Raw genomic sequence first — 27,923 nt, forward strand, 5'->3', positions numbered from 1 at the left:
ATAATATAACTGTGGCCCTCGTCCAAGTTAAACTTTTTATCTTCAAATTCACCAAACTCGTAACATTGTTGGTCAATGGCGTTAATATGGTCAAATAACTGACCCAAAAGTTCGTACTACCTTAGCGAGTTAAGTGAATCATAGTCCACACAGGGCACGGTGACATACATAGTTCGTTTGCAGTTTGTTTGCGGTTGTGTTTTTCAATGAATGTGTGAATCAACTACGTAGAGAAACTGCAGACTTAATTAGATATGTGTTTCTGTTAGGGTTGACTATAAACTACTAAAGTCGTAGCTTAAATTTAGTTATCTACCATAGAGAAAAAACATAATGTTTTAATGTAAAATACTCTCCGCGCTCATGAAAACACCAGCCACAGTAAACAAAGAGGCATATTCACATGGCATTCGGTAGCATTATTTAGCTCCCGACAAATCCATTCATTTGGTTGGCGCATCCTTTTCAGCTAATAGCTTATTACGGTACACTCAATGACTCATTTGTCTAAATAGCAGGCTTTTTAAACGATGGCACTGTAAAAATAAAGAAGAGTGTCGTCAAGCATTGCATCTTTATGAAATAGCGCCATTTCACAATATGAGATTTAATTTTTTTTACGTTTCATTCTGAAGTACCCACCCATACAGGGTGGGTTAGGGTTCTCCAAAAGACAGTTGGGCTGTTTCACATCTGTTATTTTAGTTTTCTATAGCGCCCAAAAACGTTTAGCGTATCCGATATTCTATACCACTGTTACGCAAAGCCATTGTCGAACTCATAAAAGCTGCGAAAGGCCAATGGGTTACGTAAGATTTAGCACGATTTCGCGTTCAAAGTTTACGTTGTCGGTTAAACAGACTCACGTAGTACGCAAACAGGTTTACAGGGAATTATTATAGATAACCGGTCGCAAATTATTTGTAAATACCAAAAAATATGCGTAAACAACAAACAAGGTGGCAGGCTGTTCGTTTACCGACCCAATCAGGAGCTGAAACTCTCTTGCAAAAAAGATTGATTCGTGCGTTTCTCAAAAAAAATGCAAGGTTCTCTTACCTTTTAATTAACCTTGTTGTGATCTTTCCTCCCATGCGTCACCAGTACTCTCTGTCTGAGTAGGCTTCTGGAAGAGCTTAAACACGGAGCCTCTGCTTAAACATGGCTTCCTGATTTTTTCCCAGAACTTTCGGACTAAGAGTTCTCCCTCTTCTAATTAGGAGTTCCAGTACCGGTTTTTTTAAGATACATTTTAAGGCCAAAACCAAAATCTAACCGATAGACTACACAGGCGTTTTATGCGAGGTTGCCATTATGCTGATTACCAAGAGGTACTCTTCGGCAGCAGAGAGGAAAAAACCCTGTCTGTAGAATAAGTAACTGATGGCATTCGAAAGGCGGGTACCGTTCTGTTGTTTCCTAAACAAAGTCCATGCTTATGTTTTTACTATTCAGAGCGCCTGGAGTATTGCTGGAAGTTCCAACATGAAAATCACTTTGGCTGATGTTAATTGCTCTAAAATAAGGATTTTGACGCTGTGTTAGAGGACTATTTCCTATCCACATGATATATTCTGTGATGAAAATGCTTTTTCACTTTTAGAATTGTGAGGTTCAGGCAAACATCGTGATTATACTCAAGCTGAGTTAAGTTAGAACTACGTATTACTGTAGATTTAAAAAAAGGCATTAATATCTTAAAGAAAAAGTGACGAGTTGCTAAGAAGACTCATCTCAGAAAATATTCAGCGTTCATATGAGTTGATAAATTTCAGTTAGTTCTAGATCATAAGCTAAATAAGAGTGGCGCAGATTAGGTTAAAAAAAGTGCGGTGTATAACGGCTATGCTAGTTATTCAGGCCTCTGAGCACGGGCGCGGCCGTACTGGCCGGAACTCTCTCGTGAACTTCTTGGGTTAAGAAGAGACGAGAACTCTGTAAGGCGCAACAGAATGAAATGAAGGAGACAGAGCAAGACGTGGCCCTGGCAGGATGGCAAACGTAGCGGACCGCAATCCCAGTGAACAAACCTAGGGCTCGAGCTAGAGACCTTATACCAAATGTGAAAAGCGGTTCAACTGCCTAGATGGTGAGGACTATTCTTGAATACAAGGTTTTTTTATCGCGCGACGACCTTCAGTCGTATCCACACAAGTTTAGTCAGGTCCCACTTGGAATTTGCTGTCACTGCGACAAGGAAATAGAGGTTGATGTTATCCGCATTCTGCTCATGTGTTAGGGGTTGGGTGATGCAAAGCATAAGAGCAGAACGAAGGTTCTGATGAGGTTACAGCGAGAGGGTGACCTCCTCGATCGCCCTGATATGCCGAAAATAACTCTGAAGCGAACTGTCAGATCCATATGCGGCATATCGAGCAGACGAGCCATTGAGGCCTCTGTTGCTTCAGAGGTTCTTAGAAGGAAGAAATGACGAAGTCATCCCGGCAAGCTTAGACTGATGCTGTCTAGCACCGCTAAAATGAGACTGGATATATAGCTGTTGGAATACAGCATGTTTGATGAGGGTAAGAAACCTGGAAGCTAACCCCGGCCATTCGATATGGTAGGCAACTACCTTATTCGTTGTCGACTTGTTTTTCTGTTCACTAAAAGTTCGGACCGACAATTTAAAAAGGAAATGGGCTTCAGTGAATGCAGGGTTTCTAATACGTGTCGGTGTACTAGGCAAAGTTTGGAGGCACATCCGATACTGGTCAGCGGGCGATACACAATCCGTTATCATTTCGGTGGCATGGCTCGTGTGCATCAACTACTAGGTAAGAGCGTACTGGATGCTCTTAAACGTCACTCTTAGATTAGAAGAGCATATATAAAGCTGAACTAACATCAAAGTGTTGCTGTGCGCAATTCTATGCACTGCCGCTATTCCGCAGATCCAACAGATTTTTCAGATGCAGTGAATACGTCTTGATCTGCAAGCGTGTACATCATCGCTAAAAAAGGACGCTCCACAAGAGAATCCAAATGACAAAAACTGAATGAACATAATGAAGTTCCAAGATCTGCGCAAAAAGTTCTCAGTAGACGTTAATAAGAACCAAACTGGAGACGCCAAGCTTCGTTTATTACATCTTCTTTGCGTAGTGCCTATAACGAGGGGTATACATTTTATTGAGTGAAAGATTTACAATGCCAATCAATTAACTTAATGCTGATAATTGCCATTACTTTCGAACAACTATTAGTACTACGTTATGAATTGGATAAATAAATTTGTTACCCCAATATGCCATTCATTTAATTATCTTCTTATTCTTCATTCTTTCGATTAGAATTTTTGAAGCATTTGGAGTCATCCTATTTATTAGGAACCGTTATTGTTCGTGGCTCTGCTGTTCGAGATTGATTATTTCAGGCTATGGTCTTTGAAAAAGAAACAGGCGATCCATAGTGATAGTTTATATGGTTAGCTGTTCCATTAGTAAGATATTTCATTATATTTGCCAAAAGAAAATATATTCTTATATATACTTTTTTCAAAACTGTTTATAGATTTTAACCTAAACTAGAGTGCATTGTAAGGAGACAAACATTAGTGAAAAACGCTAGTTGTTCTTGTGGATTCAATCACTACCAATGGTAGGACTGTGTGCATATTAGGACACGTAGTATATTTTTTGCTTTTGGTACGGAATAGCATGGCTTGAGGAGAGATTCTACTGTCAGCTGTACAGTATTGTATTCAGTCGATACGATAATAAGCAGCCCCCTTAATATATAACGTCAAATATTAAACGCTATATATTAAGGGGGTTGCTCCGTTAAACATTTTTCAATAAATGAATTTTCAAAGATACAAAGGTTTTCTAGACATGTTCTCTACGAAATCTTAAAATTTGACATTTTTGATCATTTTCTGAAATTTTTTTTTGCTTTGCTTTGTATCTTCTGCTACCAAAATCAGGAATCGCATCCGTGCAATGACTCAACGTTAGTTGATTCAAGGACACCAAAGCAATTTCGTAGTTACCTTTTTTCATCTGGTCCACTATTAATATCCATTTGGAAAAGAAAGTGTTTCCTCCTTTAAAGATGGACTTGTCTGTACGATTTGGGATCTTTCGCAAGAAGTATCCCGTACACAAAATCATTTTTAACAATCTTTTTATGTGGATTCTCTGTGTCGCACATGGTTTACCGACGTAGTGCACCAAAGGATATCAAGTATTATAATCATTAATTGAATATAATTGATTTAGCAACATTGAGCACCATACATTTTGCTCTGTTCAATAATAAGATGTGTACAAAAGTACCTTTTACCAAAATTCGTAAGGGCATTTACAAATGTAAGTTTATTTAACCTTTTTGTTTGCTTCCTCATTGATTGTGTTCGAAACCAAGAGTTTCGATGAATTTTCGTTTTTTCCGGGTTTGACAAGAGCCAAGGTGGTAAACGGCTCTCTTCCTATTGAGTCGCCTAATTGATTATCATGAATCCGGCGTACACCTGAATGCTTTCCATAGCCTGACGATGTGTGGTTAAACACAGCTGGCCACCACCACACCCCACGGGTATTTCTATCGAACCACCTCTTTTGCGCTATAATACAGGCTGGATCTGTAAATCCTAAATATGCGTCAACACAACGACACCTTTAATTCTACACGACACATATATATATATATATATATATATATATATATATATATATATATATATATATTGGCTTTGAATTTAATTTTAAACGTAGTTTCCTGCTGACGTTGTTATAAAAAGTAGGTAAAACTGACGCATCCGGTCACCACTCCCACAGCGCCTACTTATGGCAGTCAAAACCTATAACCAAATTGGTCCAACAAAGAAATTAACGCTGCCTACCATTTTTCAATGAAAACTCACCTCCTGGAAGACAACATTCCGTGTAGATGGGTCGACTTTTCGAGCCACAGGTGATTGGACAAATTCCGTGGACGGGTGAATGATAATAGTAGCCGGCGCAGCAAAACAGCGGACAGTATTCGGGACCTTAAAATGAACAACAGGACATGTTTGTTCTCACCTCGACTACAACGATTTTCTAAAGCTATTAAATCTCGCTGAATCAACATCAGATTAAGGCGTTTCCCAATTTACCCTTTAACATGGCCATAATGGTCATACGAGCTCACATCAACCGAAGTTCAAAAAGAAAAATTTGGAAAAACAGACAAAAACATCGCAATGGTTACGGATTTTGAAAAAGCCTAAACTTTTCTGACATATACCTTCAGGCTACACAGATTTTGTTTCTTTGAACCCGCCGGGCGTATTCTAACTAACTCTATTTGAAAAAGAAAATTGGATGCACTTAGTCCACTCTTTATTTTTCAAGCTTTCGCAATAAATGTCAAAGGCCCCGTTGGCCGCTAGTAACAGAAGCGACCACAAAAAGAATGTGCAGCCCTCGAGAACTTAGCTATTTAAATTGCTTACTCCAATGTATGAAACTCAGCCTAATACGGAAACTATTGACGTTTCAGGCTATCACACAGGACAGGAAGCGGTGGCTAATGGGAATATTTGAAAACGATTTTCTGTATTTTTTTTTTTTTCGTAAAAGCCTTTAAACGATTATGTCAAGCTGTAAATAGCATTATTATTTAACTTGTCTCCGTGTAGCTTATAATGGCTGAATGTAGATCAGTTGTTCTTGTTCTAAGAATCCATAATAAAAACATTGGTCGCGTAACTGGCACATCTACTATATTAGACCACAGTATGATATTTGGCGCATTGAAGATCGCTTGTGAGCGAAAAACGTTCAATAAATATTAAGAACAGCCATAGAATAGCATGGTAAATTGTGTCTTTACTATATGTACTACTGTAATATTTAGTATTAGCTTGCGTTGGACGGCATCGCCCAAATGTTGCAAGGTCTTCATCTGTTAACGATTATGATATTTACTCATTTTTATGATGATCTTAGTTAAAGGGATATATTTTTTGGGTAAATAATATTAGCAAAAAAGGAATCATAGTACGAATGTGCATAGTTCACTCAGACAATTTCCAGTCTGAAATGCCATACATTTTCCAGTTCTGAGGTTTCTTCACGGTACATACGGCGCTAATTAGTCTAGTAATAATAATGATCTGATGTATACATGCATTTTTGATCGACTCGAATTGATGACACCCCGAATGTAGTGTCCAGCTACCGTACTGGTCAATCAACCTCCATAACTGATTAAAACGATAAGGTCAAATATGTGCGCAATGTTTCCTCAAAGACTTCTTCGACTAACTTTGTAGGACGCATTTAGCGTCGTCGCATGATGTCGAGACAACGATGGTAATCGACTTCAACTTCAATGCTATTTTTTTATTATTGTTTAATCTAGTTCTGGATTACTTAGAGGACAACGGGTAGTATGATGCGCGCGTCAAGCCATCACATGTACTCAGTGGATACTTACAGATACAAATCTCGCTAAAGGGAAACTGTTGGACGCCTCGAATGCAGCTCCGTGGGCAATAATTACCGCGTTCTGCGACGACCGCCTCAGTGCAGAAAGTTATCTATCGAGAAGAGAAAAATAGGAGATATTAGCTGACGAAGGGGAATGAGTTCGGGCAGACTTCTGAGAAGACGTTTCGTAATATTTGAGATGACTCAGCTGCCAGATCTGTGCGGCACTGAACAAATAGACGTTCTCCGAATTCGATTATTTAAACGCCTTTCAATCATTACGCAACCTCAAACAAGAATTCTATCTTAAAGCGAAGACCCGGTGACGCATGAATTTTGTGTATGAGTCGTTCCTTGTGGAAGCAAACGACACCGCTTTTTCTTTGGAACTATTTGGATACCACTTATACTACAGTTCAATGAGACAAAAAGTAAAAGCGAAAAACAAACATTTTTCCTGGTCGGTCACGCCTCTCATTGTTTCCGGCTTTTTGAGTCTTTTTGAGACGGTACCTCGGGAAGTTATAGGGTGCGCGCTCGATTTTGTAGGCAAGCAGCCTCTATTTATATCCTTCGGCGTGAGCAATATAAAATCACTTAAACTTTTTTCATATTGGCGCACAGAGGCCAAAGTCTAGTAGATTAGCTGTGATATGAGCAACAACAGTCAAACGAATAGTCTAGGATATGACCTAATTTTTGATGAGGTCTTATATTCATTGAAATTATTCAATTTTTGTGGGATCTGGTTTCGTGGCAGAATTGTCTGCAGTCCGCCCACTCACCCAGACATGTCGTCGTTTATTTTTTATTGCAAACACTTATAAGTAATCAACTATTTTTATAGGGTTAAAAACCAATGCATTAGCCACGCAGACCTAACAAGTCAAAATGGTATTAGAGTATAAGGGTTTTGTTGCTAGTAACCTGCTCGACGTTAGCATGCTTATTGCTCTTATCAGTAGGCCATATGCCACATTTTTTTTAACTGTTTTTGTGATCAGTAAATATGAAACTTCTTTTCATAGGTTTTATAGGAATTAAGCAGGGCTCAAGCTCCCCATTCTAGAGCAATTTAACATTTATTATTCTTTTTCTTTTTATATCTGTTCATTTATTTATCAACGGGCTTGACGCACGGGAAAAACGTTTCAGTCTCCCTCTGCCTGGCCTAAAAAGAAAGGAAGATTTAGGCGAAAACTGTTTTAGTAGAAAAACGTTTTGGGTGCTTGTGTCCTGATTCAACATCCTTCAAGGACGAATACTATACGACGAATACTATATATATAAGAGTAAACTATGCTTGTCAGCACGTCTACTAAATATTGTGCTGGTAAACATGATAAGACGCCTTTCAGTTATTATACTTGACAAGTGGCGATGATCTACTTTCGTACCACTTAGTGTCATTACTTAAAATACATTTATCACTGTAATCCACCAAGTTGGGCGCAATGAAGAATTTCACTTACGAACACGATGTGGTAAGGTAAAACGCGTAGTTCCATCACGGCAGGTAGTCTCTGGTACAGTGACACTCTAAAAAAAAGTAGGGCTTCTTATCGAATAAGATTCCGAATCGAGAGCTTAGAGATTTTCATCGATAGAGCGAAAGATCCTCATCCTCATCAGTCCATTTAATCACGTTCCGAGATACGGGGCACAGTCACTCGTTCCGTCTCTACGTAACGCTATGACAACTGCTTCAGGCTCACTTCGATTGTTACTGATCTGTGAAGTGACACATGAACGACATCTACGAACTGCCACCAGATGGCAGGTTTCGCTCTTCCGCGCTTCCGTCGCCCGCGACACCTACGCCTACTGCGGTAAGGCACTTCATCACTGAAAGCAGCTCCAGTGACCGATCAGCGATACCAGCCAGCTTCTCTCAGCCTTCACACCTCATAAAAACGTTGCGCCCACCCGTAGGCGACACGATCGGCTGTTTGCAGATGTAAGTCGGCGCATTTCGTTATGATACAACAGAGAACAGATTATTGCGCATGTCTATTGTTGTTTTAGCTAAAACAGTCATAGATCTGAAAACAGCTCAAATACTTTTGTATAATCTGAGGGGACGACTTCTCGGGAACTGTTTGTGGCTCAATTTCGATTAGCTATCTAAGTACAAATGATGGGAAAGCTTCATGTATCGTCTGCTGGCATTCTAGGAATCGGTTGCAACAGCAGACAAGTACATAATTACTACACAGCTGGGAGTGACTGGAAAATTTTTGTATGAAAGAAAAAATAGGGTCGAATGCGCAGCTCGCACCTAAGCAATGTTTTGCAATGCAAGACCGACCAGCGTATAGCTGAGAAAGAAATAGACCAAAATTCTATTTAGATAGGAGTGGGTACGTTTTGAGCAAGTGTCCCTTGATGCGTATTTGAGAAAGTCGCTACGCTAGCTTATGATAAAGATTTTCATCAATTTGAAAATTCTTGGCGCCAATATTAACTATTTGTCATTCCAATTTCATTGAGAGCTTATTCCGCCTTCGATAAAACATGTTTGTTTTATCAATAATGTTATAAACATAATAATAACTGGCTTATAGTTAGATCGCATCTTACAACGACCGTCCCAGTTTAGACGGACTCAAGTTTCGAAACCTATTCAACTTCTAACTCAGCGTGATATTTGCGGTCCGGTCTCAGATGTAAATTCTCTTGACGAGAAAATGTCTGTTAGAGAAAAACGGATTTATTGCAGTACTGTAGTACTGATTAAGCCAGCGGCTACGATATTCGTGGCAGAGAGCTGCTACTCGTAGTTTCGTTTATATTATACATTTGTTCGTTACATTATACATCGGATCGGGTGTTCTAGCAAGTTTATGTAAAGCTCTTTAATAGAGTATTCGAATATTAGCCAGGTATAAAGATAATAGAACCTCCTAAAATCTCGGGATAGCAGACAACAGCATTACTCTATAATAATATAATAGGATATGTATAGGGTAATAATAAGATAATGTTTAATAACATTATCATAACATTTGCAGCACAAAGCACGAAAATCAAGTTGTAGTCTCTACGAGGTTTTATGAACAAAGTTCAATTATTCTGTCGTTTTCCAAAGGTTACGGAGACTGATTCCTATCGATAACATGACTCCACTGGGTAACGAAACAAAAAGATGTACTTTACCTGTTTGATTTGTCTATACGGAGGACTGGTAAATGATTATTACGAAATCGAAAACGGTTTTCCCTCCTAAAGGGAGAGTAAACCTTTTGTGCTGCTGTTGGAAATGGGCTACTGGCAATCAAAAGAGCTTTGTCGACTGTGCCAAAGAAGCGTTCGAAAAGACACCGTACTATCCAGATATTTGCTCACCAAATAGGAATATTAATGTGTTTGTTGTCGACGATCGATAGACACTGAACTTCAGAATCCTCCTTCCTGACATAACTGAAAACTGACCTATTTCGGGAGGCGTTCGGAGTTATTGACAAGGTTAGAGTCGAAATCCTAACTCGCCAGAACTCCGCTTTATGAGACGAACTTCAAGAAGTAACGTTGAGTGTACACTAACGCGTTCACGAGAACTAGCGCAAGGTCGGCATTTACGCTGTACTGACCTAAAGCTTGACGTCTATGTCCTGTGGCCGATAACTAGCTTGTTAGCACACATAGGTAGGTTTTTTTTCAAATAATGAAGCGATTTCGATTGACTTCACAACAATCTTCATCTATCAGTTAACAATAAATACCTATGAGTAATCTAGAACGAGGCCAAATGTTGGCCAACGAATGATGGAAACCGATATGCATAGTATTAAATATCTTTTTCTTGCTTCTGGGGCGGACCGTTTTATTGTGTTAATGACTACGATGTTTTCGGTCCTGTAGTTTACTCATTCTGCAAATTTTACTTTGCCCTGGGGGCGATTGGGCTTTACACATACTGCTCTGACCGGCTGTTGTATTGTTCAATAGAATTTTCCTATAGTGAACAAACCCGTGAATGGGTCAGTTGCTCAGACGGTTCGGACCTGATCGCTGTTGCATTTTATATGGGTCGCTATTTAATACAATCGATGCTGAATTACTATCGTTGTTATGACTATTACGGAGTTTAGACATGCCTTGCTTACGATATTCATGGCAGAGAGCTGCTAATCGTAGTTTATACATTTTTTCGTTACATTATACATTGTTTCCGCAGATCGGGTTTATGTTAAGCAAGTTTATGTAAAGCTTTTTAATAGAATTAGTAAATACTGAGGTGAGGAAGCCGGCCAGTGTTGGAAGATTAATCACTCTTCACTAGCTTAAGTTACGCAATTTTTAAGGCGTTAAACTAGTCGAAGAAGTTCAAGTCAAATAGCGACGCCAATAAATGACAACCATTGAAAAATAAAGTTAGATAATAAATATTATAAAAGATTGATAATGTGAATCACTGTAACGTAAGATGCTGTTATCATTTGCTGATCAATATCAATCAGATAGCGGTTCGAGGATACATTTGCGTGTCGTCTTTTAGAAACTCTTACAACACAAAACACTCATTTGTGCGTATGTTTACGCTGCTATAGCAAAACCCTATGTTTCATTTTCCTACCATAAGATTAGGTACCCAAATAGATAAATAGCAGCGATTTGTACTCGTCTAGAATATATTTACTAGCGCCCTCGATGCCTATTCAATTTCAGGACGTTTTTAAATTCGGCCCTGTTAGTCGTTTCTTTTTTCATAAATCGCTTATAGGTGTCTATGTAAAAATAGTTAATATTATGGTTGGATTTAGAAGATGATTTTTTCTCTCACAGTGACGGCCGAATATTTACATGGGAGCTTATGCTGAGCACCCTCATTCTATATGACGATCTTCGTTTAAGTACAAATCATGTAAGGCGCCAGTTTCTCAACGTTAAGCGATAGGTCTCAATGGGGCGAGCAGAAATGCAGCATATGCTTTTTTTAAAATTGATACTTTCAGGTGAGGGTAATGCAAAATGAAGGGTTTTTATGGCAGCATCAGCCGATTGCCAAATCTAGCCGCCGATGTGAAAAGGGTAACTGTGTCCTATTATGGAAATAAATCAACGTAAGTTTTTCGCTAGATTAGAATACAGTTTGCCTAGGTTGATTTATAGGTATTTTTTAATAAAAAAAAAAAAAAAAACTAGGGTAGAGGTAAACATTTTGTTATCCAACGGACTAACTCTATCAATATTGTGTGCTATAAACCATTACCTATCACAAAACCGGTCAAGGTACGGTTAGAAAAATTTATTCAAACGTTCGATCAGGCAAAGCAAAATTTTTAACTCAACTTAATGGAAATACCTGTTCGAGTGACAAGCGGAAATATCTTATGGGAAGTTGCATGCGCTTCGCATAAGCGATACACCAAGCAGTAAACAGAAAAGTAGCTTACGAAATTAGTTGAACCTCTTATGGGCTCGGTCACCTCAACTTTGGGACATGTTCAAGGTAGAGACTTCACCTCTGCAGCCCTGCCATAACGAAACCTAAACGATGCACAAGACACAATTTTCTAGAGGATTACAAACGAGAGATCCCCGCGTGGGAAGTACAGATCCGTATGTGTAGATTCAGATCTCTCAGAGCGCGATATACATGACTTATTCGATTTAGATGGAATCTAGCTGTTAACGGAAACGAATTTTTAAATCTAGCATGCACCTTCTATTGATTTTTTTCATCGCTCTGAAGGATTTGCAGACAAGCTATCTGGCCCGTCGCTGGGTCTGATAAATGAGGTTACTTCGTGCTCTTACTCCTAACCTAAGTCTCCTAACCTGATATTACATATTTCATTCAAGAAAATTAAATTCATCTGATTGTCTAATTACAGCCTAACATCTCAGCAATACGTACTGGCGGACGGGTTGGCAGAGACATGTAAACGCATGGTATATACATGCAAGTCTACTCGCTAGCTGATATCTTTTCAGCTTCACGTACTTACTGTTACACGCATGTTATTTGTGTCTCTATCTGTAATATTACGCATTACGGTGTTACCTAACTTGTGGGTAACAAGTACGGCGTCTTATTTTTCAGATTGTTATTACCACTGCTTGCCACTTCCAAATGTACGCATCAGTTTTTCAAACATATCTACGCTTGATTTTTCTAAGGAGAGGTTTACCAGGCAAACTACATGTATAGCTCAAAATATAAAATTGATTTTCGACCAAAAAACAAGGCCTTGTTAGTTATTGCAGAGGTAAACGTTCTGCCAAAAAACGATGCCAAGGTGGGATTGACATGCACCGCTAGAAAACAGATAATAGCCTTAGCAAGCCGCAGATTTTCTCGAACTGAAAGGAGGGCACAAAACGCGTAGTACAAATGGACACCCCTGTTTCACGCTGTAGCACGTTGGTGCCCGAGAAAAGTGCGACGTTTGCCGTGTGTTAACTGGCGTTCAACTGTAACAATGTGACTGAGATAACAATGATATATATTAGTTGAGACATATTTTACTATTCTATATATAAGAGCGTTTACAAAGTATCTGTAGGTTAGGAGAATGAATCAGCTTAGGGAGGTCACCGGGGGCGCAGACTGGGCCTATATTGTGATGAAAAGCGATGAGTACTAATCTCTTTAGGATTATACTATATGTATTCGTTGTAATATCAAATCTCTGAGAGCTGGCAACATTACTTCTACGTGGAAAATCGACCAAGGGTGAGAGCGTCCAATAACGGATCACAGTATTGTTTAAAATGCAGTCAGAGTATTTTCTATGGAAATTTGAAGTGGCCACTTGGATTTTATCACACCTTCCTGGCAAAATGCTGACGCGAACAGTTTCGAGCTTTGTTGTCGGAACAAAGGCCTTACGTAACGATGCCTAACGACTTCCGACGTATACGTCGGATACAGTTCACTCGTTAACTGTCCCTTGCTGGCAAAGAGACGTAGAACTTTACAAAAAAATAGACGCACAATCTGCAACTGTTTTGCCTAGAGTACGATGTCATTTATATCTAGATCACTTCTTAACAACAAAAACACAATTCGTTAGTTAGAAACGAATGCCAAAGAATAAGAGGACAGCGTTCTAAGGCTCTATCGATCATAAACAACAGAATCAAGTAAATTTCTAACGATTCACATATCGATTATTGCTCACGTACGGTTTCCAAGGTATTAGAGATTTGGTACCCTGTACTTTTCACTTCCATTTACAGTGGGAAAATATATTCTCGGCAAATGTAGGCATTTTGAAATTCTAGTAAATATTACGGAATGATGCCAAGATATTTGCTGTTTTCTATGTTGTTTTCCGTGCAAAGCTATCGTGTCCTGTTAATTAAATTTTTCAAATGTAATATCGATATTTAGCATTAGGTTTTACGCGAACTAATCTTACTTTCGTCGTGAAGAATAGCTTTGAATAAGGAAACCTTGGGGACCCTGTTAATGAATAAGCACATAACGAGTATTTATTATCAACGCAACGTCTAATGTACTTTGCATATGAAAAAAAAAAAGCCTACTTGAAGCACAAGGGCCAATCTCATGCGTCTGATTCGCTGTAGAGGCCAATTTTCGTTAATTATTATTTCTACCTAGCACAAGTAAATGTATATGGGCGTTATCTAGGCCCACTAAACAACTCGAGTTCTTAGAGGCGCGATAGGGTCATAAGAGTTCTCGAAGGACGCAATCCATGAACACCATTGTAATTATTTTAACTAGATAAATTAATGTTTTTATACAATATGGTATGTTTCTGATCCTGCTAGCTCACTGCTGACAAGTTTGGTTGTATGGGCATGCGTTTTTTGGTCTATGTGCATTTTTAGAAAGTCCCGTCGAGGTTCCCCGGGCCCCCAATCTAGTCGTCCAGAAATGCCCTCTATTTGGAAGGAGTTACGAGCGAACGGCTCTCCTCTCGAGAATGTGCTAGCCGAACACTTACACTTTTCTCGCCCAAACTTAGGCTTGCCGATTAAGCGTAATGCACGCGCAGACATGCACTCAGACCATCCCGGATACACCTTATACAACGAGGTGACGGGAATCATACCAGCTCAGACGCATAGCACCAATAATAAACACTAGGGTACCAAAAACAACAACTACAGCAGGGGATGCACTGATCTAAATTCAGTAAACTATTTGCCTTTTGAAGATGACTGCAGTCCTTATCACAGTCATCGCGCCTGAAAGGACTGCGACAAGGCAGTGCGAACGTTTGCGTAAGACGCAGCGCAATGTCTATATATGTTGTTCCTGCATATATAAAAAATATGTAGTACATATTTCCTGTAATAGTAACGATGAAACTAAATCGACAGTCGTCTCAGCGTGCAAATGGCGTTCAGTGTCAACAACAGAACAGCTTATTTGGGCCTGTGTATGTTGGAGAATGAAGTAATGGGTCCCATGACGCTCCTATTCTGTCGTATGAGAGAGCTGAAATGGTAAGCATCAAACTTGCAGGCAAAACAGAATCACCTGACACCGGCGGCGTAAAATGATCGTGACACGCTAGACGCTCCCGAGAGACCCATTGATCATGTATGATTATACTAGCTGTCTGAATAGGATCCGAGTAAAGCATGAATAATTACTACTGACTGATAAGCAATGTGCGTCATGTCGACATAAATTGGAAGAAGATGAACGGAGCAGAAAAAAACAACAGTTAAGATCATATAATAATGCCTACAGAGAAACTTCTATGGAATATTTGGTGAAGCTTGGTTAAATAACAAGCCGGACCTAATTTGCATATATATCTATATATATATAATTGCGGAAAAATACTAGTTTCAACATGAACGAATTGATAAACCATTGTATTTACATACTCTTCCTCCGCAATTGAGTTATCTACAAACCGGTCGCAGTTTCTTAGCGGGAGCATATATCCATCCCTATAGAACACGACAATCAGTCTATTGTAGCATCATTAGTAACAACGCCATGTTATTCCTTGTAAAAACACTGTTTTCGACAAAAATTAAGAATGCTGTGTCACTATAACAGTCCCACGCATTATCGAATAAGATAGCATACCCGTAGTTTAGAGGCAAAAAGCACTTTTTTTTTTTTCGCCAAAACAGAAAGATTTATTGAATTCAATTCTGTGCTTTCAGGGTGAGCTTGTCAACTTCTACAGTCAGTATGTTCAAAGTATGATCGTTTATCTATTGGCCATCTGTTTTCTCGCTTCATATAGTACAGCTCGAGGTAAGATAGACAATAATGGCATGAGATAAGAAATGGTTCACATTGACTGTTTTGACTTCAGTTTGAATTAAGCGGTTAAAGTTCATCGAGTCGATCCTTTATTTGTCGGGCAAACCTAACGTAAAGTATACGTACGTAGATATACGATGCTAGCGCTCCAGTCCTTATGCGATTATTCCCTTTTCCGTATTCGAAATTCTACTTTATCATTTACACAGATGTAAACGTGTACGCGCTTTCATGCCACAACGGTTGAATCTGTTTCTAAACACTTCTATGAGAACGAGATAGTGACTCGTTGATGTTTGGTAAACGACTATAGTATTTACGCTCTAGCATTATTAGACGCTGAGTTGGGGTCCGTTCTGTTGTAAATCAGTCTTTTTTTCACCGTTATTGTACCAAATACTAGTTCTTTTTTACCATGATGCCAGCCTGGTTGTAGGAGGTAAGGACCTAACGTTTCAAGTATAGTTCCAAAGGTTAAAGCATGCAATAGACCATCTTGCAGGTAATGCCAGAATCTGGTTGAACAACCTATCTTACGAGTGATTCTAACATACAACTGATACTGAGTATCTATCCGAGTAAATGATTTGTCAAAGTCTGCCAATTGCCTTTGTGGGATAGCTTCTCCTTCCACGAAGCGTGCTGCAACTTCACCCTTTGTTTTTAGCGATCTGTTCTACGATCGTGTAGAATTTGAGAAGTTTCTATTGAAACAACGTTTACTTCCTCGGACAAAGGATAAACCTCGATTTTTATTTGTTCATATTTACAGTCTACTGTGTCCAGGTTCACGCTGATTACATGTCTACTCGGCCACTAATGTTCGTAGCAGGCACTGATTGGGAGGTGTGGCACCCGTTTGCGTTTACTGTCTCTTATTGCGACGATAGGTGATTACTGTGCATTAGATAACAAGAGCGGGCGGTAGATTTTGTATGATATATAGAGACAACTAGACAAAAGCCCTCGTAGACTCGTGGAGCCCATCGAACGCAGCCCAGGAGTACGCCAGCGAGTACTAGCAAATCGATCCGATAAATAATACTAAATAGGGAGCAGTTGTTTCGAAGGGCCGAATCTCACAGGGGCAGCAACAAAACTTAGTAGTGTTGCTATTTCCCCGCTGCTCTCGTCGCCATTTTTTTCCTTCCCGAAGCAACGCGGCCAAGTGAACCGGCCAATAATTGGTCAGTGTAGTTGGCTCAATTATGGTCACGTCGGTCGTCGGAGTGACCACGCTTAGAGTGATCAGCTCTGCAATAGACGCGAACTCAGCGGCTTGGAAACGAAAGGCGCAGTTACGGTAGATCAATAACAACGGGAAATACGCTGCACCCAGGACGGAGACAGCCATCATCAGCCGTCAATTATATTAGGGTATAGCCCTGATGGAAAAACAGAGGGCCGTTACGATGTGTGTGGTATTTTTGTCATTTTTTTGATGTTGCGCGTACTTTGTTTGTGTCAGTCCGACGATAAAAAAGACAGAACACTGTCTCAATGCAAAGTTAGTGTTTGTGCGTCGAAATTTCCGTGTACGTATTGCCCGACTATTTAATGAGGTAAACTTTTTCTCTGTGTTTAGTGCCATAATTGTAAGTTACAAAATATTACAGACACAAGCTATATAATAGCGTCCTCATTCATGTGAATCGATAATAACACAGACATTACTCAAGCGTAAGATAAATGTACCGGACTTGATTTTATAGTGCGCATAGAAATTATTGGACGTTCTGAGGAAGGAAGCGGAGTTCTGCGAAATCTCTCTATCTCATCGTGAAGGCTATGCGTTTAGCTAGACCAGACTGGGCCATTTGATAAGCTTAGCTAAGATCCGTATCCGTTTGGGTAAGAAAGAAGCTGCTTTATTTTTCGGCCTGAATCAGGCGTTAAATGGAATTTTGAACCGTCGCTCAGCAAAAGGCTAGATCACACGGTACTGTGAAGGCTGCGTGAACGCATTTAGAAATAGGGATAAATGGCGCTCGAGCTACGCGAAACATTGTAGAACATTCTGACGTATTTTAAATCATAACTTTTATGCAACAAACAGCTAAAAACTACCTGTAGTAAAGCGCTGTCGTATAATAAAGGACCTTAACTGTAAAAAGTGTTCTTGCTATGCCATTGGCAATTACATAAACGATTTAAGTCAATGGTATATGAGCCATTATAAAGATGTGCTTAAATATTGTTCTCATTTCGTTGGCAAAAAGTGCATATTAACAATAGAACACAAAAGAATAAATATAACGTCGGTTACTCATCAACAAAGGTTGAGACATATATTCGATGCGGAAATCGTCTCGTGGTACCAGAGGACTAGTGTAAACACAATGAATTGAAAGTATAGTTAGACGATACGCGTACTTCTAGAAGTAAACAACTGTGATTTAACGCTTTATGTTAACTGTGACATTTGCTAGAAAGACGTTAGCAATGCCAGTTAAGGCCCGTGTTGTTTACTATCATATATCTGTCTAGTTTTTCCCTTTTCTATCGTATATTCCGTCTGAAAGGGCTCGTTATTATCCTTCAGTCGTATCGCACGGTGTTTTATCATGTGCTTAAACAATTATCTCGAATGGTAAAAAGAGAGTTTTTGGATATGTTCCATTCGCGCCGATATCCGAAAGCTGCCGAAATTGTCCGAAATAACCGAGACGTGCATGACGAGCACTTCATAGCTGAAAGGATTGCTAAGACGCGGCTCGCTAGGGCTAGACATGGAGCTTTCTATCTTATAGACGCTTCTACCTCGATGACGACTGCCTTAAACTACCATTGAAAAATGGTAGTTGTTAGATGGGTATGGACTTCTCAGCTTTTTCGACTTGTTTTTGCCGTATGCATAGGAAGTTTTCTGGGACGCTTTCGCACTTTAATGATATTGGTTAAGGGTCGATGTGACATATGCGAGAATGTCACCCGAGATATATGCCCTCGAAATCCGAACAGAAAAACAGAACTATGATAATGTAAAGAGAGTTAATTGTTGACTGTGTTTAGCACGTCATCGTTAGCAGACGAAAAACTGAAATATCCGAAAACAGTAAATATAAACGACTATTGTTTAATTCACTACCAAATAGTTACCGTCTGCTAGCATAAAAGCAAACCCTACCCCATAATCCCAGGCCGTTCGGTCTTTTCAATCGGCAATAAAGATACAATACAGATAATTAAACAATGTCCTCTATAGCATTAATTACGAAACAAGCTGCTATGGCGAAACTCGTAAAAATATCATCTAGTGTTGAGGTTCTACAATGGAAGTTAACGCCAAGTTGTTATTGAGGGCCATTTCTGACAAATTTCGCTGAAGGCCAAAATCTGTGATTCATATTCAACAATTACAGAGTATATATACAGAGGTAAAGGCAAGGCTGGGTCGTGTGAATAATATATGCAGTGTCCTATCAAGTCATTCGTATAGTAGCTCCCGCTATAAATATATGATAATTATTTGAGATTGAATAACCTTTGAACAACAGGCTACTAGCAGACGAAATTTGGCTGGTAAATGCTCCAGTTTTCTAAAATCTTCAGAGTAAAAACCAGTTGACTCAAGTAGAAACGATTTCAGAAGGGAAAACATTTTCCAGTCTTGAAAATCAAAGCTCAGTGTCAAGTTTTTGTTCCTCAAACGCCATAGCGCTGCGGAAATTTATCAACAAATGATGAAGACTAGTAAGAACGACTGGCAACTAGGCTTTAAACGAAAGCACAGTGGGGCAAACATTTCAAGAACGGAGATGAAGTGTTGAAGGCCACGAGGAGGTGAATAAATATCGGGAGCCAAAAAAACAAAAACGTGTTGCTGCAAACAGAGTCTGAAGCCTTAGGTTGCTCTCGGCTAAATATGACATTTCATATGTACCGGATTGCAGAATTAAAATATTGAAAATACAAAAAGTGAGCAAGAATAAATGACCCAGGCCAATTGGACGCGCGTTATGTGGAAGTTCAATCGGCAAAAAGCCCGTTTGGAGCATACGACCACCATAGACAAGGCATGCCTCAACCTCTACAACCAGCCGGAGAGGGACTAGACGAGGGCAGCATCGCTTAAGAGAAAAATCGAGTTCGGTGGCAGTGTCGAGTAGGTTTGGACGTTCGGGTGCAATAAGCATCAGTGGCGTTTGCTACTATGAGATATGTGCCGAAAATAAAGCAATAAATGCAGTCCACAATCTGGAGTCATTTGAGTGGCTCATCGATTGCTGATACCACAATCAAAAGCACACAGCTTTTAATTGAGTAAATAAGTATTCAACCCCTTTAATTTCCTAAGCTAAGTCCGTGTGACTACAGGGTTTTCCACGCCCTAAAAGGCAAGCAGGCGAGCAAGCAAACCCCACCATTGATTTACTTCGAGAAGCCACAGATAGAAAAATTACATATGGAAATACGTATAATAGGTATATGGCTGTTCAGAAGTCCTGTAGCAAATAAAATATAAAAAATGGGAGAGTACCCCCTAGACATATTAAAAACATCATTCTATTCCAGCTTATGTAAAGCTTATGAAATTTTATAATCGGCCGTATTTACCTATAACAAGGTAATATTTTCAATTAGCTAAAATTTCTACGGTTTTGTTCACCATTGCAATATATGTCCATATAATTACACTGAATTTAGCACTTAATCTAGTAGTTCAAATGAGGTTATGTTGTTTAGACACTTGGTCACATTTAAAAGAACAGAAATGACGAGTGTGGATTGGTTAGACTGTTAGAGCAGTCTCAGTTTCTCCGGTAAAATCTGTCATTTGCTAATAATTACTAAAGGACCTATCTAATCTTTTGCGGTATCCCCAGTGCGTAATTACTGGTCACAAGCACGAGACAGCATCTCCGCATTGACAATCTGTGTAGAATCGTCCACGCTTTCAAGCTATTTAACAGTCGGTACCTCCTATCATCAGGGTCTTCCAAATGCTACTTCTTTTAGTTCTTAAAAATAGGAAACATCTTCCCCCATTAACAGCGGGTATTTCAATGCGGACTTACCGCGAATGGTCTAACGTATATTCGCAACATGGTGGGTAGTCCAAGAAGGTAATTCCGATAGTGATCCTGTTAGGAGACGCAGGCAATAATAGCTAAAGCAGTAAAAACCGTACCAATAGAAATGAAAATTTCATCGGAGGAAAATTCATACGAAATTACCAAATCAAACTTTACGATTATAGCACATAGTAGGTTCAAGCCATTCGTTGTTCCCGTATTCGGTGTTGAGCAATATCCTTTTAGCGTATTGAAGAATATATTCTATTTTTTGTTGGTCCACGAAGCAGCAATCTCCGAACCACATGGACGAGCAATGATATAGGTATGCTGCTAATCTTGTATCACAAACAAAAGACTAACTTACCGACTAAGTTTTTCCCTTTTCCCACTTAGTCAACGATCAAACGCAAGCACTTCATAGCACACACACACACACACACACACACACGCATAGGCTATAAACACTGTGTCGCGTTGTCTATAATCATAAAGATGGTGATAGCTGGTATCTCGATCTCACCAGAGCTTCACTCTACACGACCATCAGTCATACGACGTCAATCGAGCGACCGCCACTCAATTTCAATGGGAAAAGGTCGCTGCGCTAGACTCTACCCAGGATGGACAACAGCGGTTCCCCACAATGTAATGCCGAAATATCCTATTCGTTGGGCTTTTATCAATATCCTTTTGCTATTGTCTTAAAACAAGCATCATAAGATGCACGTGGAAGCCATCGAGTTCATTTTTATGCATCTGTGATATATCGTTTGTTTGTTTGTCTGTGTACGTAATCACATCTGTATTACCAATACAGAACTCTATTATGCCGTAGATTCCTAAATTGTCCTTCTAAGAGAAGCGAGGTCGTACACTATGCCATATATCCAAATAAAATGTACCAAAATTATTAATCTTCACGATGCGGTAGAGGTAACCCAACATTTTACCTAATGACAGTTGATGTAACCAGACAGTAATTGAGCTTCCCGCTTCATAGGAATGATAAATAGGTAAACAGTTCACGCAAACGTGATTTGCCAGAGGATCACACACCTTAGTCGCTCGCGGTCGTAAGGTTAAGCATCTTTTAAACAGATTTCAACGTTAAATACTGCTAGAATAGCCTGCAGCTAGTGCAGTCGCGTTTAAGGAAAGCGCGATCAATAGAAAAAAGTGCCAACTGCTGCGAACAAACTTATCTGCTCGTGATAAACTTCAATTAAACCTGCTAACCTCGCATACATGGCGAGCAAGTAAAGACTTAAGGTGTAGAAGTTGTGTTCAACTACTAAAGTATAGTTGGTAGATCTTTCCGCCGTCTGATCTTGCGATTCCAGAAACGGTTCTACCGGCACGCATATTCACCGATCAGATATGTAGCATAGCTTCTGTGTAGTTCTGATACTGTATATGAAATAAGACAGGTATTGTTTAACTATTTCGTTTCTCATTCATTGAACTAGACGTCATGGTGAGGCATTGTAAACCGCAACGACTTTTGTTTTCAGCTGCTGTCATCAAGATCATATTTGCCACATGGCACGATACCGACAAGCGGCCGGGGACTTTTATTATTACTACTACTATTATTATAAATCGAGCTATATAGAAGGAACGACCCATTGCCTTTTCTCGTCGTAAAAAAATATCTTACGTATATTGACAGAGTAAATTTTAGAAGTCCCTTTTCTTTGGCCGACTTTGCCGGGTCTTTGTGCTTTGGTTTTATACGACTTTCTTCTTTTCACCAAGATCGCTATTCTTTTTTAGTTTGTTAAATACTGTACAAGTAGCTCGTCGCAATTAGCAAAGACTGCTTAGTGTTTGTGACATCCGTTGCCAATATCTTTATGACATTACGGGTAAATGTTGAAAGCATTTCTATACGCTAAACCACGAATACAAGAAAAAAGTGTCGACAACAAAAACGCGTCGGTCAACGGCGCGCCGACGCAGTCCTTCGACTCCTTAAGGCTGGATGTCACAGGAAGCTTACTCAAGAGGAGAACGATCCTCTAAAAAGGTTTACGGAAGCTCAGTACGTGCCGAACACTGTGACCTCTCACTCGGCCTAAAACAGTATTTGTGAAGAGAAGTGGTGCTGGCAGGAGCAAAACAGATATAATTGCATGAGCTCCATTCTAGGTTGGTAAACCCATGGAAAAGAAAATTGTTTTTTTTTACAGACGAAAGGCAAACCTGATTTCTTAAAAGTGCTGTTCGTACCGTCGGACATGTTGTGTGTGAAATGACGCCTAAAAAACAATCAGGAAACCCTTTCACGCATAACAAATTCGGCTCATAATAAAGTGTGATTATCGAAATTCCGTATGTAACTCTACGCATTCTTCTGAATATTTCAAATTCTAGTAACAGCGGGAACCATTAGACCGTTGAAACGATTTATGCATTAGGGAGTCTATCAAAGGAGCCACGAAGATGCCAAAGATTGTCGCCCGCTTTTTAAAGAGTATAAAGCAAATCAAACGCTTGGCGAAGTTTGCCAAAATGAGTCGTCCGAAATGTAATGATGAGATAATCTGGAGTCTGACTCCTGAGGAGCCGGACGGCGTATTCGCTGGACTTCGCGTAGATGAAAGATCAAAGAACGTACCGTTCCGTCTGTTAAGAAAAGAGGTTAGTGAGGGGTCTTGGCGTAATGTTGAGTGAACACAAACACCTACACTCCTACTACCCTCTACAAAACATCAACTCTTCTCTCTATTAACTTAGCTATATGCCTGTCGATCTTAAACGTATTCAACTAGACGAGATGAGTTCAAATGTGAAAGCAGATACCAAGTCGACCCCTTGCATAGTCAACGCAATATAATTACTACTATTATCGAGCGGTTATTAAATTAGATCGGCCAATCTTGAACATTGTTCCATAGAATCTTATAAATATTTCAATAAAGTTTCATAAAATATATTTTTTTCATTACTTGGCACTGCTTGAGCGCCTTTGATACTCGACGATATATGATTTCAAGCAGGAAATAACGTTTTCTATTAATGGGCTCAGTGGATTTGCGTGTAAACAACCGTCCCGAACAATCTGACCATACGTGACATATTCGAAGTTACCATACTTCTTCTGTCCAATTGCAGCCTACTCTATACTCTTTTCGAAATCTCCACACTCTATAAGCTATGCTTCTGCTTCTTAACTTACCCGTCAATGCATTATTTGAGGTTTTCCGGGGGATCGACCGCTGGGGTCCTTTTAGTCTAGACCCCTTGCACTCTCGTAATCGCTCACTTAATCCCTCCTCATATCTAATTTTGTCATTTATTTTTACGTTAAAATGCTAACCATTAGATCTCTATAGGCTGAAAATTTTTCTCCATTCTTTTAAAGGATATCGGTGTCCCAAATTTTCAAAATGTCTCTCATCAGCGATGCCCTTTATCCGTCACCTGGGTAATTCCTATTCCCCTGCCTTTTTGACTACCCCTACCTTCTATTCCAAACAGCTTAGGTAAACTAGACCGTCTCATTTACTCTTTATTAATGTGCTTATTAATATTATTAGTGTTTACATCATTGTACTTCCCATTTACATAAATGTTCTTGTTAAGCTTCTGCAATTGCACTAGATCTCAAGAGTCAATAACTATTAGATATTTTCTTATAGATACGGATGTGGTAGCTTAACATTGTTGCTGAAATTGCTTTTAAACGGAATCAGAATACTTCTTTTAATGCTTAACATAACACCTCAATTTTGCAGGACATTGTCAATGCTATATGCCGCATGCTGAATAGGCCATACAGAAAATTTGACTCCGACAAACCGGAGCGTAGTCAACAAAGACGATTGCGCTTTAAGCTTCCCATAGGTCCGAAAGCAAGAAAGAAAAGCCGAAAACAGAAGGTAAGTTTCTTATGAATATTAATTTACTTATTTTATCTATCATTTATTATATTTCGATGGAATAAAACGTCGATTGCCCTCGTTGAAGCGATAATCGGCCAGAAGAGTTAACGTGTTTCACTGTCTGCCATTGGTGTTGTTTCGTATAGCGTATGAGCGTAATCCGGAAGCACGCCAAATACACAGCCCATTATCTTGCGATGGGAGTCGCGTCGTCTGCTGCAGGATACGGAATACCGCCAGGATTTAATCCGAACGCCTTCATTTCGGCCGATCAACAGCACGAATACCCTGAGACATATACCCTTCAGCAACTTTATTGGATGACACAGCATAAAAGGGATTTGCACGCACTGGCCAATACTAGCATGATATGACCTGCTGTAACCGGGTTCTTTTCCGATTTACTCATCTCCGAGTCGCGTTCTAACACTGTCTGGTTGGTAGTTATAGATACGCAAGATTGCTTTAGACAGCTAGCACGGAACGAGACGTAACGTCAACATCGGCGTTTATTTCGGTACCCCAAAATTATTTTGCTAACCTAGGAACTTAGTTAATGTGGTTCATTTGCATTGTCTGCAGGACATTCTATTACAAAGAGTCACAAATAAATAAGTAAATGTTTTGTGTCCGATACCGCCGTTAAATGTTACTTCATACGGCCGGGTGTTTGCATGAAACCCGATTTACGAGCTACGCGACAATGTGTCCCGGTGAAACAGAAGCTACTGTCCTCTTAGGCCTAACTAGAGCTAAAAGCTTTTCTAATTAATAGGCCGCTGTAGCAGTTGATAGTAAAATGGGCATGGCATTGATCCGTTTGTCCTCACTAGTGCCTATTTCTAGCTTTACGTTCCAAAATAGTGATAACGTTGGCGACGAATTACTCACTTAAAAGTGACTATACGTTAGTACGGGATTTATTCCCTGAGAGAACGGATCCTAGGGTAAGGAAACCACTGGTCACAATGAGTGGCCACTACCAATGCATACTTTTCTCGAGACAGGACAATACATTATTCCACAAGAGCACCTATGTCGGAGCTCACTCTTGACGTCGGTTGTGTAAAAGACGAGCGCATGGGCTTCATCCCTTATCGTGCGAGGTAAGTGAGAAATCATCGGATTTGAATATCGTAAGACACAACAAAACAAGACTGTGAATAAATCTGTTTAAATACTTTTGCCAAAAATTTGGAGATGTGGCGTAACAGATGAACTTTCTCTCCATTGTGTCGTTCACAGATGCTAATTCAATATCATTGCTGTTTTATGTAAAACGGCAGACGCTGACACAATGAACGTGTGGGCAGTTGTTTGAATTGTAAATAAATGTACATATGTTTTTGATCAAAAGAAACGTTTTACGTTTATCAAAATTTGACATTGGGCTATGACATCTCCTGTTAATTAATTAATATATAAGTTTTTTTTTGAAAATATCAGAATTCCGACAAGATAATGAAATGTTGTACTTCCTTATAGTTTTCCATTCATATAGTATATAAAAAGCAGTCTCCCTTAATTTCATTTCTTGTTCGCTGCTAGTTAGTATTAGACCTATTTACTGATCTACTTAGGTAAAGTACATTTCTCTATTTGTTCATATTGTTTAATTAATTTATATAGTGTGTCATGAGAGGACATAAGGAAATTGTTTTTACTTAGAATGCCACCGTTAAGAAATATCCTGTACATGCTATTGTAAGTTTATAAAATGCTGAAAATAACAATCCAAGTTTGTTGTAGTGTAAGTGCGGTATCGGCCGCTTGGTTTCCTTTCCAGTACTAAAATGCGCATAGATTAGCGACTTTCGCCTTCTCCTCTAGACATGTACAGATAACTACAATGTAGATCCTTGTGCTAACTATTCACTAAAGACCTGTCGCATCACTCCCATACAATATTTTCTTATAGTGTCAAACAACAAACGCTTCGCTATTCAACCACTTCATGAGGTTGATCCGAAATTTTCAAAGCCACAAGGTTCTTTTTAACGTCACCCAAACTTGATCGTAATTTGAATTGCTTTTTCAAGCATCGATATAGGAAAACTAGGAACACTCTCTAAATGTCGCTTAGTTTATCTATGTCGCATAGATCAATATACGCTAGTTACGGTCAATTTCGAAACGTTCCATAATCGCCTGCGTATGACCTATTTGATTGACTTAAATGCGTCTGTTATTTTGTTCGTAAATAACTTCCAAGGCACGATAAACCTTGTACGGAGCATAAAATAGCACCTGAAAAAAATAAAAAAAAACACACATTGACATGATACTAGATATAATCTATTGCGTACAAGGATCATGATCCAGAAGGTCTGCGCCTTCGATGCAGCGCCTAAAAAGCTTTATGTAACATGCAGAATGAATTTCATTGAAAATAAACACTTTCTTATCATACACTTTTGCGAATGGCAGAAGTCTCCTACGATCAAGTCAAAATGTTGAGAGGCTGTTAGTCTCGATCCTCTGTAACACCATAATTTTATTCAGCTGTACGAACCAACGAAATTGCTTTCATAATGTTCCCTAACGGTTACAATCATAAGATTTACTGTGTGCGTTCCATATAGCGGGTATTTAATTACACATAAATATAAAAACCCCGATAAACCTTCCATGTGCTTTTTTTTTCGTTGGCGGAGTGCATTTGTTTTGATAAGAAATTCCCTTTCGACGTTTTGCAACATCGTGTTGTGTTTTACGTTAGTTCAGATAGTAAATCGCATTTCGCTGCGTGGAGTATGATTAAATGCTTGGTATTTGGTAAAATGTGCTCGCCGTCCAGGTAATACACGCAGATTTTTTGCGCACATGATGAAACCTACCGCTTGCGTCAGGAGTATCATGCTAGGAGCAGGAATGGGACTGCCTAGGTACGCTAAACTATCCATCAGCAGGGCCGTGTATCCTTTCGAACCTCTATATCAGCCCGAATGATGTACGACTAAAATTATCAAATCAAACATGTCACGTACAATCTAGGCCTTCTTACTTACTAGAGTGATGAGTTACAGCGTATGCAATCATTTAAATTTAAAGAGATGCTTTTTCTCTAGGCTAGTTGGCGACCCATAGACATTAAGTTAAACGGATGGCTGCAAGCCAGCCAGCCGTCAGTGTCTAACGTTGATACCGGACGTAAAATTCGAGACTAAGCCTATGTCCATTATTTGGCTTCTGTTGCGAAAACGTTTAAAGACCATATTTTCGGGTAGCTGTTTAGGAGAGATGTTTTCTATTCTCATGTATCAAACGCTCGAAAGGCCACTTGAGCGGCGAATGTCAGGTAACTGCTTCCGTATAGGTTCCGACACCTCCATGCCAGGCGAGACATTGCGAACAATAAGATAAAACATTTAAGTATTTATGTTCTTAGACTTCTGCATAT

General features: G+C 39.4%; 2 protein-coding genes across 6 annotated transcripts; one reads left to right on the forward strand and one right to left on the reverse strand.

Moving 5' to 3' along the window:
• Nucleotides 1–3,068: 3,068 nt before the first annotated feature.
• Nucleotides 3,069–15,985, reverse strand: LOC111254640 (uncharacterized). The gene is made up of 5 exons (XM_086976079.1): nt 15,748–15,985; nt 7,889–8,361; nt 6,424–6,526; nt 4,865–4,990; nt 3,069–4,591 (listed from the first exon to the last, which is right to left on the reverse strand). The coding sequence occupies exons 2-5, from the start codon at nt 7,922–7,924 to the stop codon at nt 4,317–4,319; spliced, it is 540 nt and encodes a 179-aa protein (XP_086832205.1). The 5' UTR covers nt 7,925–8,361; nt 15,748–15,985; the 3' UTR covers nt 3,069–4,316.
• A 415-nt stretch (nt 15,986–16,400) lies between these two features.
• Nucleotides 16,401–25,157, forward strand: LOC111254386 (uncharacterized). Of its 5 annotated transcripts, none has more exons than XM_022815152.2 (4): nt 16,401–17,183; nt 23,013–23,279; nt 24,377–24,520; nt 24,670–25,157. In XM_022815152.2, the coding sequence occupies exons 2-4, from the start codon at nt 23,082–23,084 to the stop codon at nt 24,895–24,897; spliced, it is 570 nt and encodes a 189-aa protein (XP_022670887.1). In that variant the 5' UTR covers nt 16,401–17,183; nt 23,013–23,081; the 3' UTR covers nt 24,898–25,157. The 5 variants fall into 5 exon arrangements, with proteins under 5 accessions (XP_022670887.1, XP_022670889.1, XP_022670888.1 ...); XM_022815154.2 differs by having other exon boundaries at nt 23,019–23,279; XM_022815153.2 differs by having other exon boundaries at nt 16,401–17,156.
• Nucleotides 25,158–27,923: the final 2,766 nt, after the last annotated feature.

The sequence above is a fragment of the Varroa destructor genome, unplaced genomic scaffold (assembly GCF_002443255.2).
Source record: "Varroa destructor unplaced genomic scaffold, Vdes_3.0 BEIS01000007.1, whole genome shotgun sequence".
Classification (NCBI taxonomy): domain Eukaryota; kingdom Metazoa; phylum Arthropoda; class Arachnida; order Mesostigmata; family Varroidae; genus Varroa; species Varroa destructor.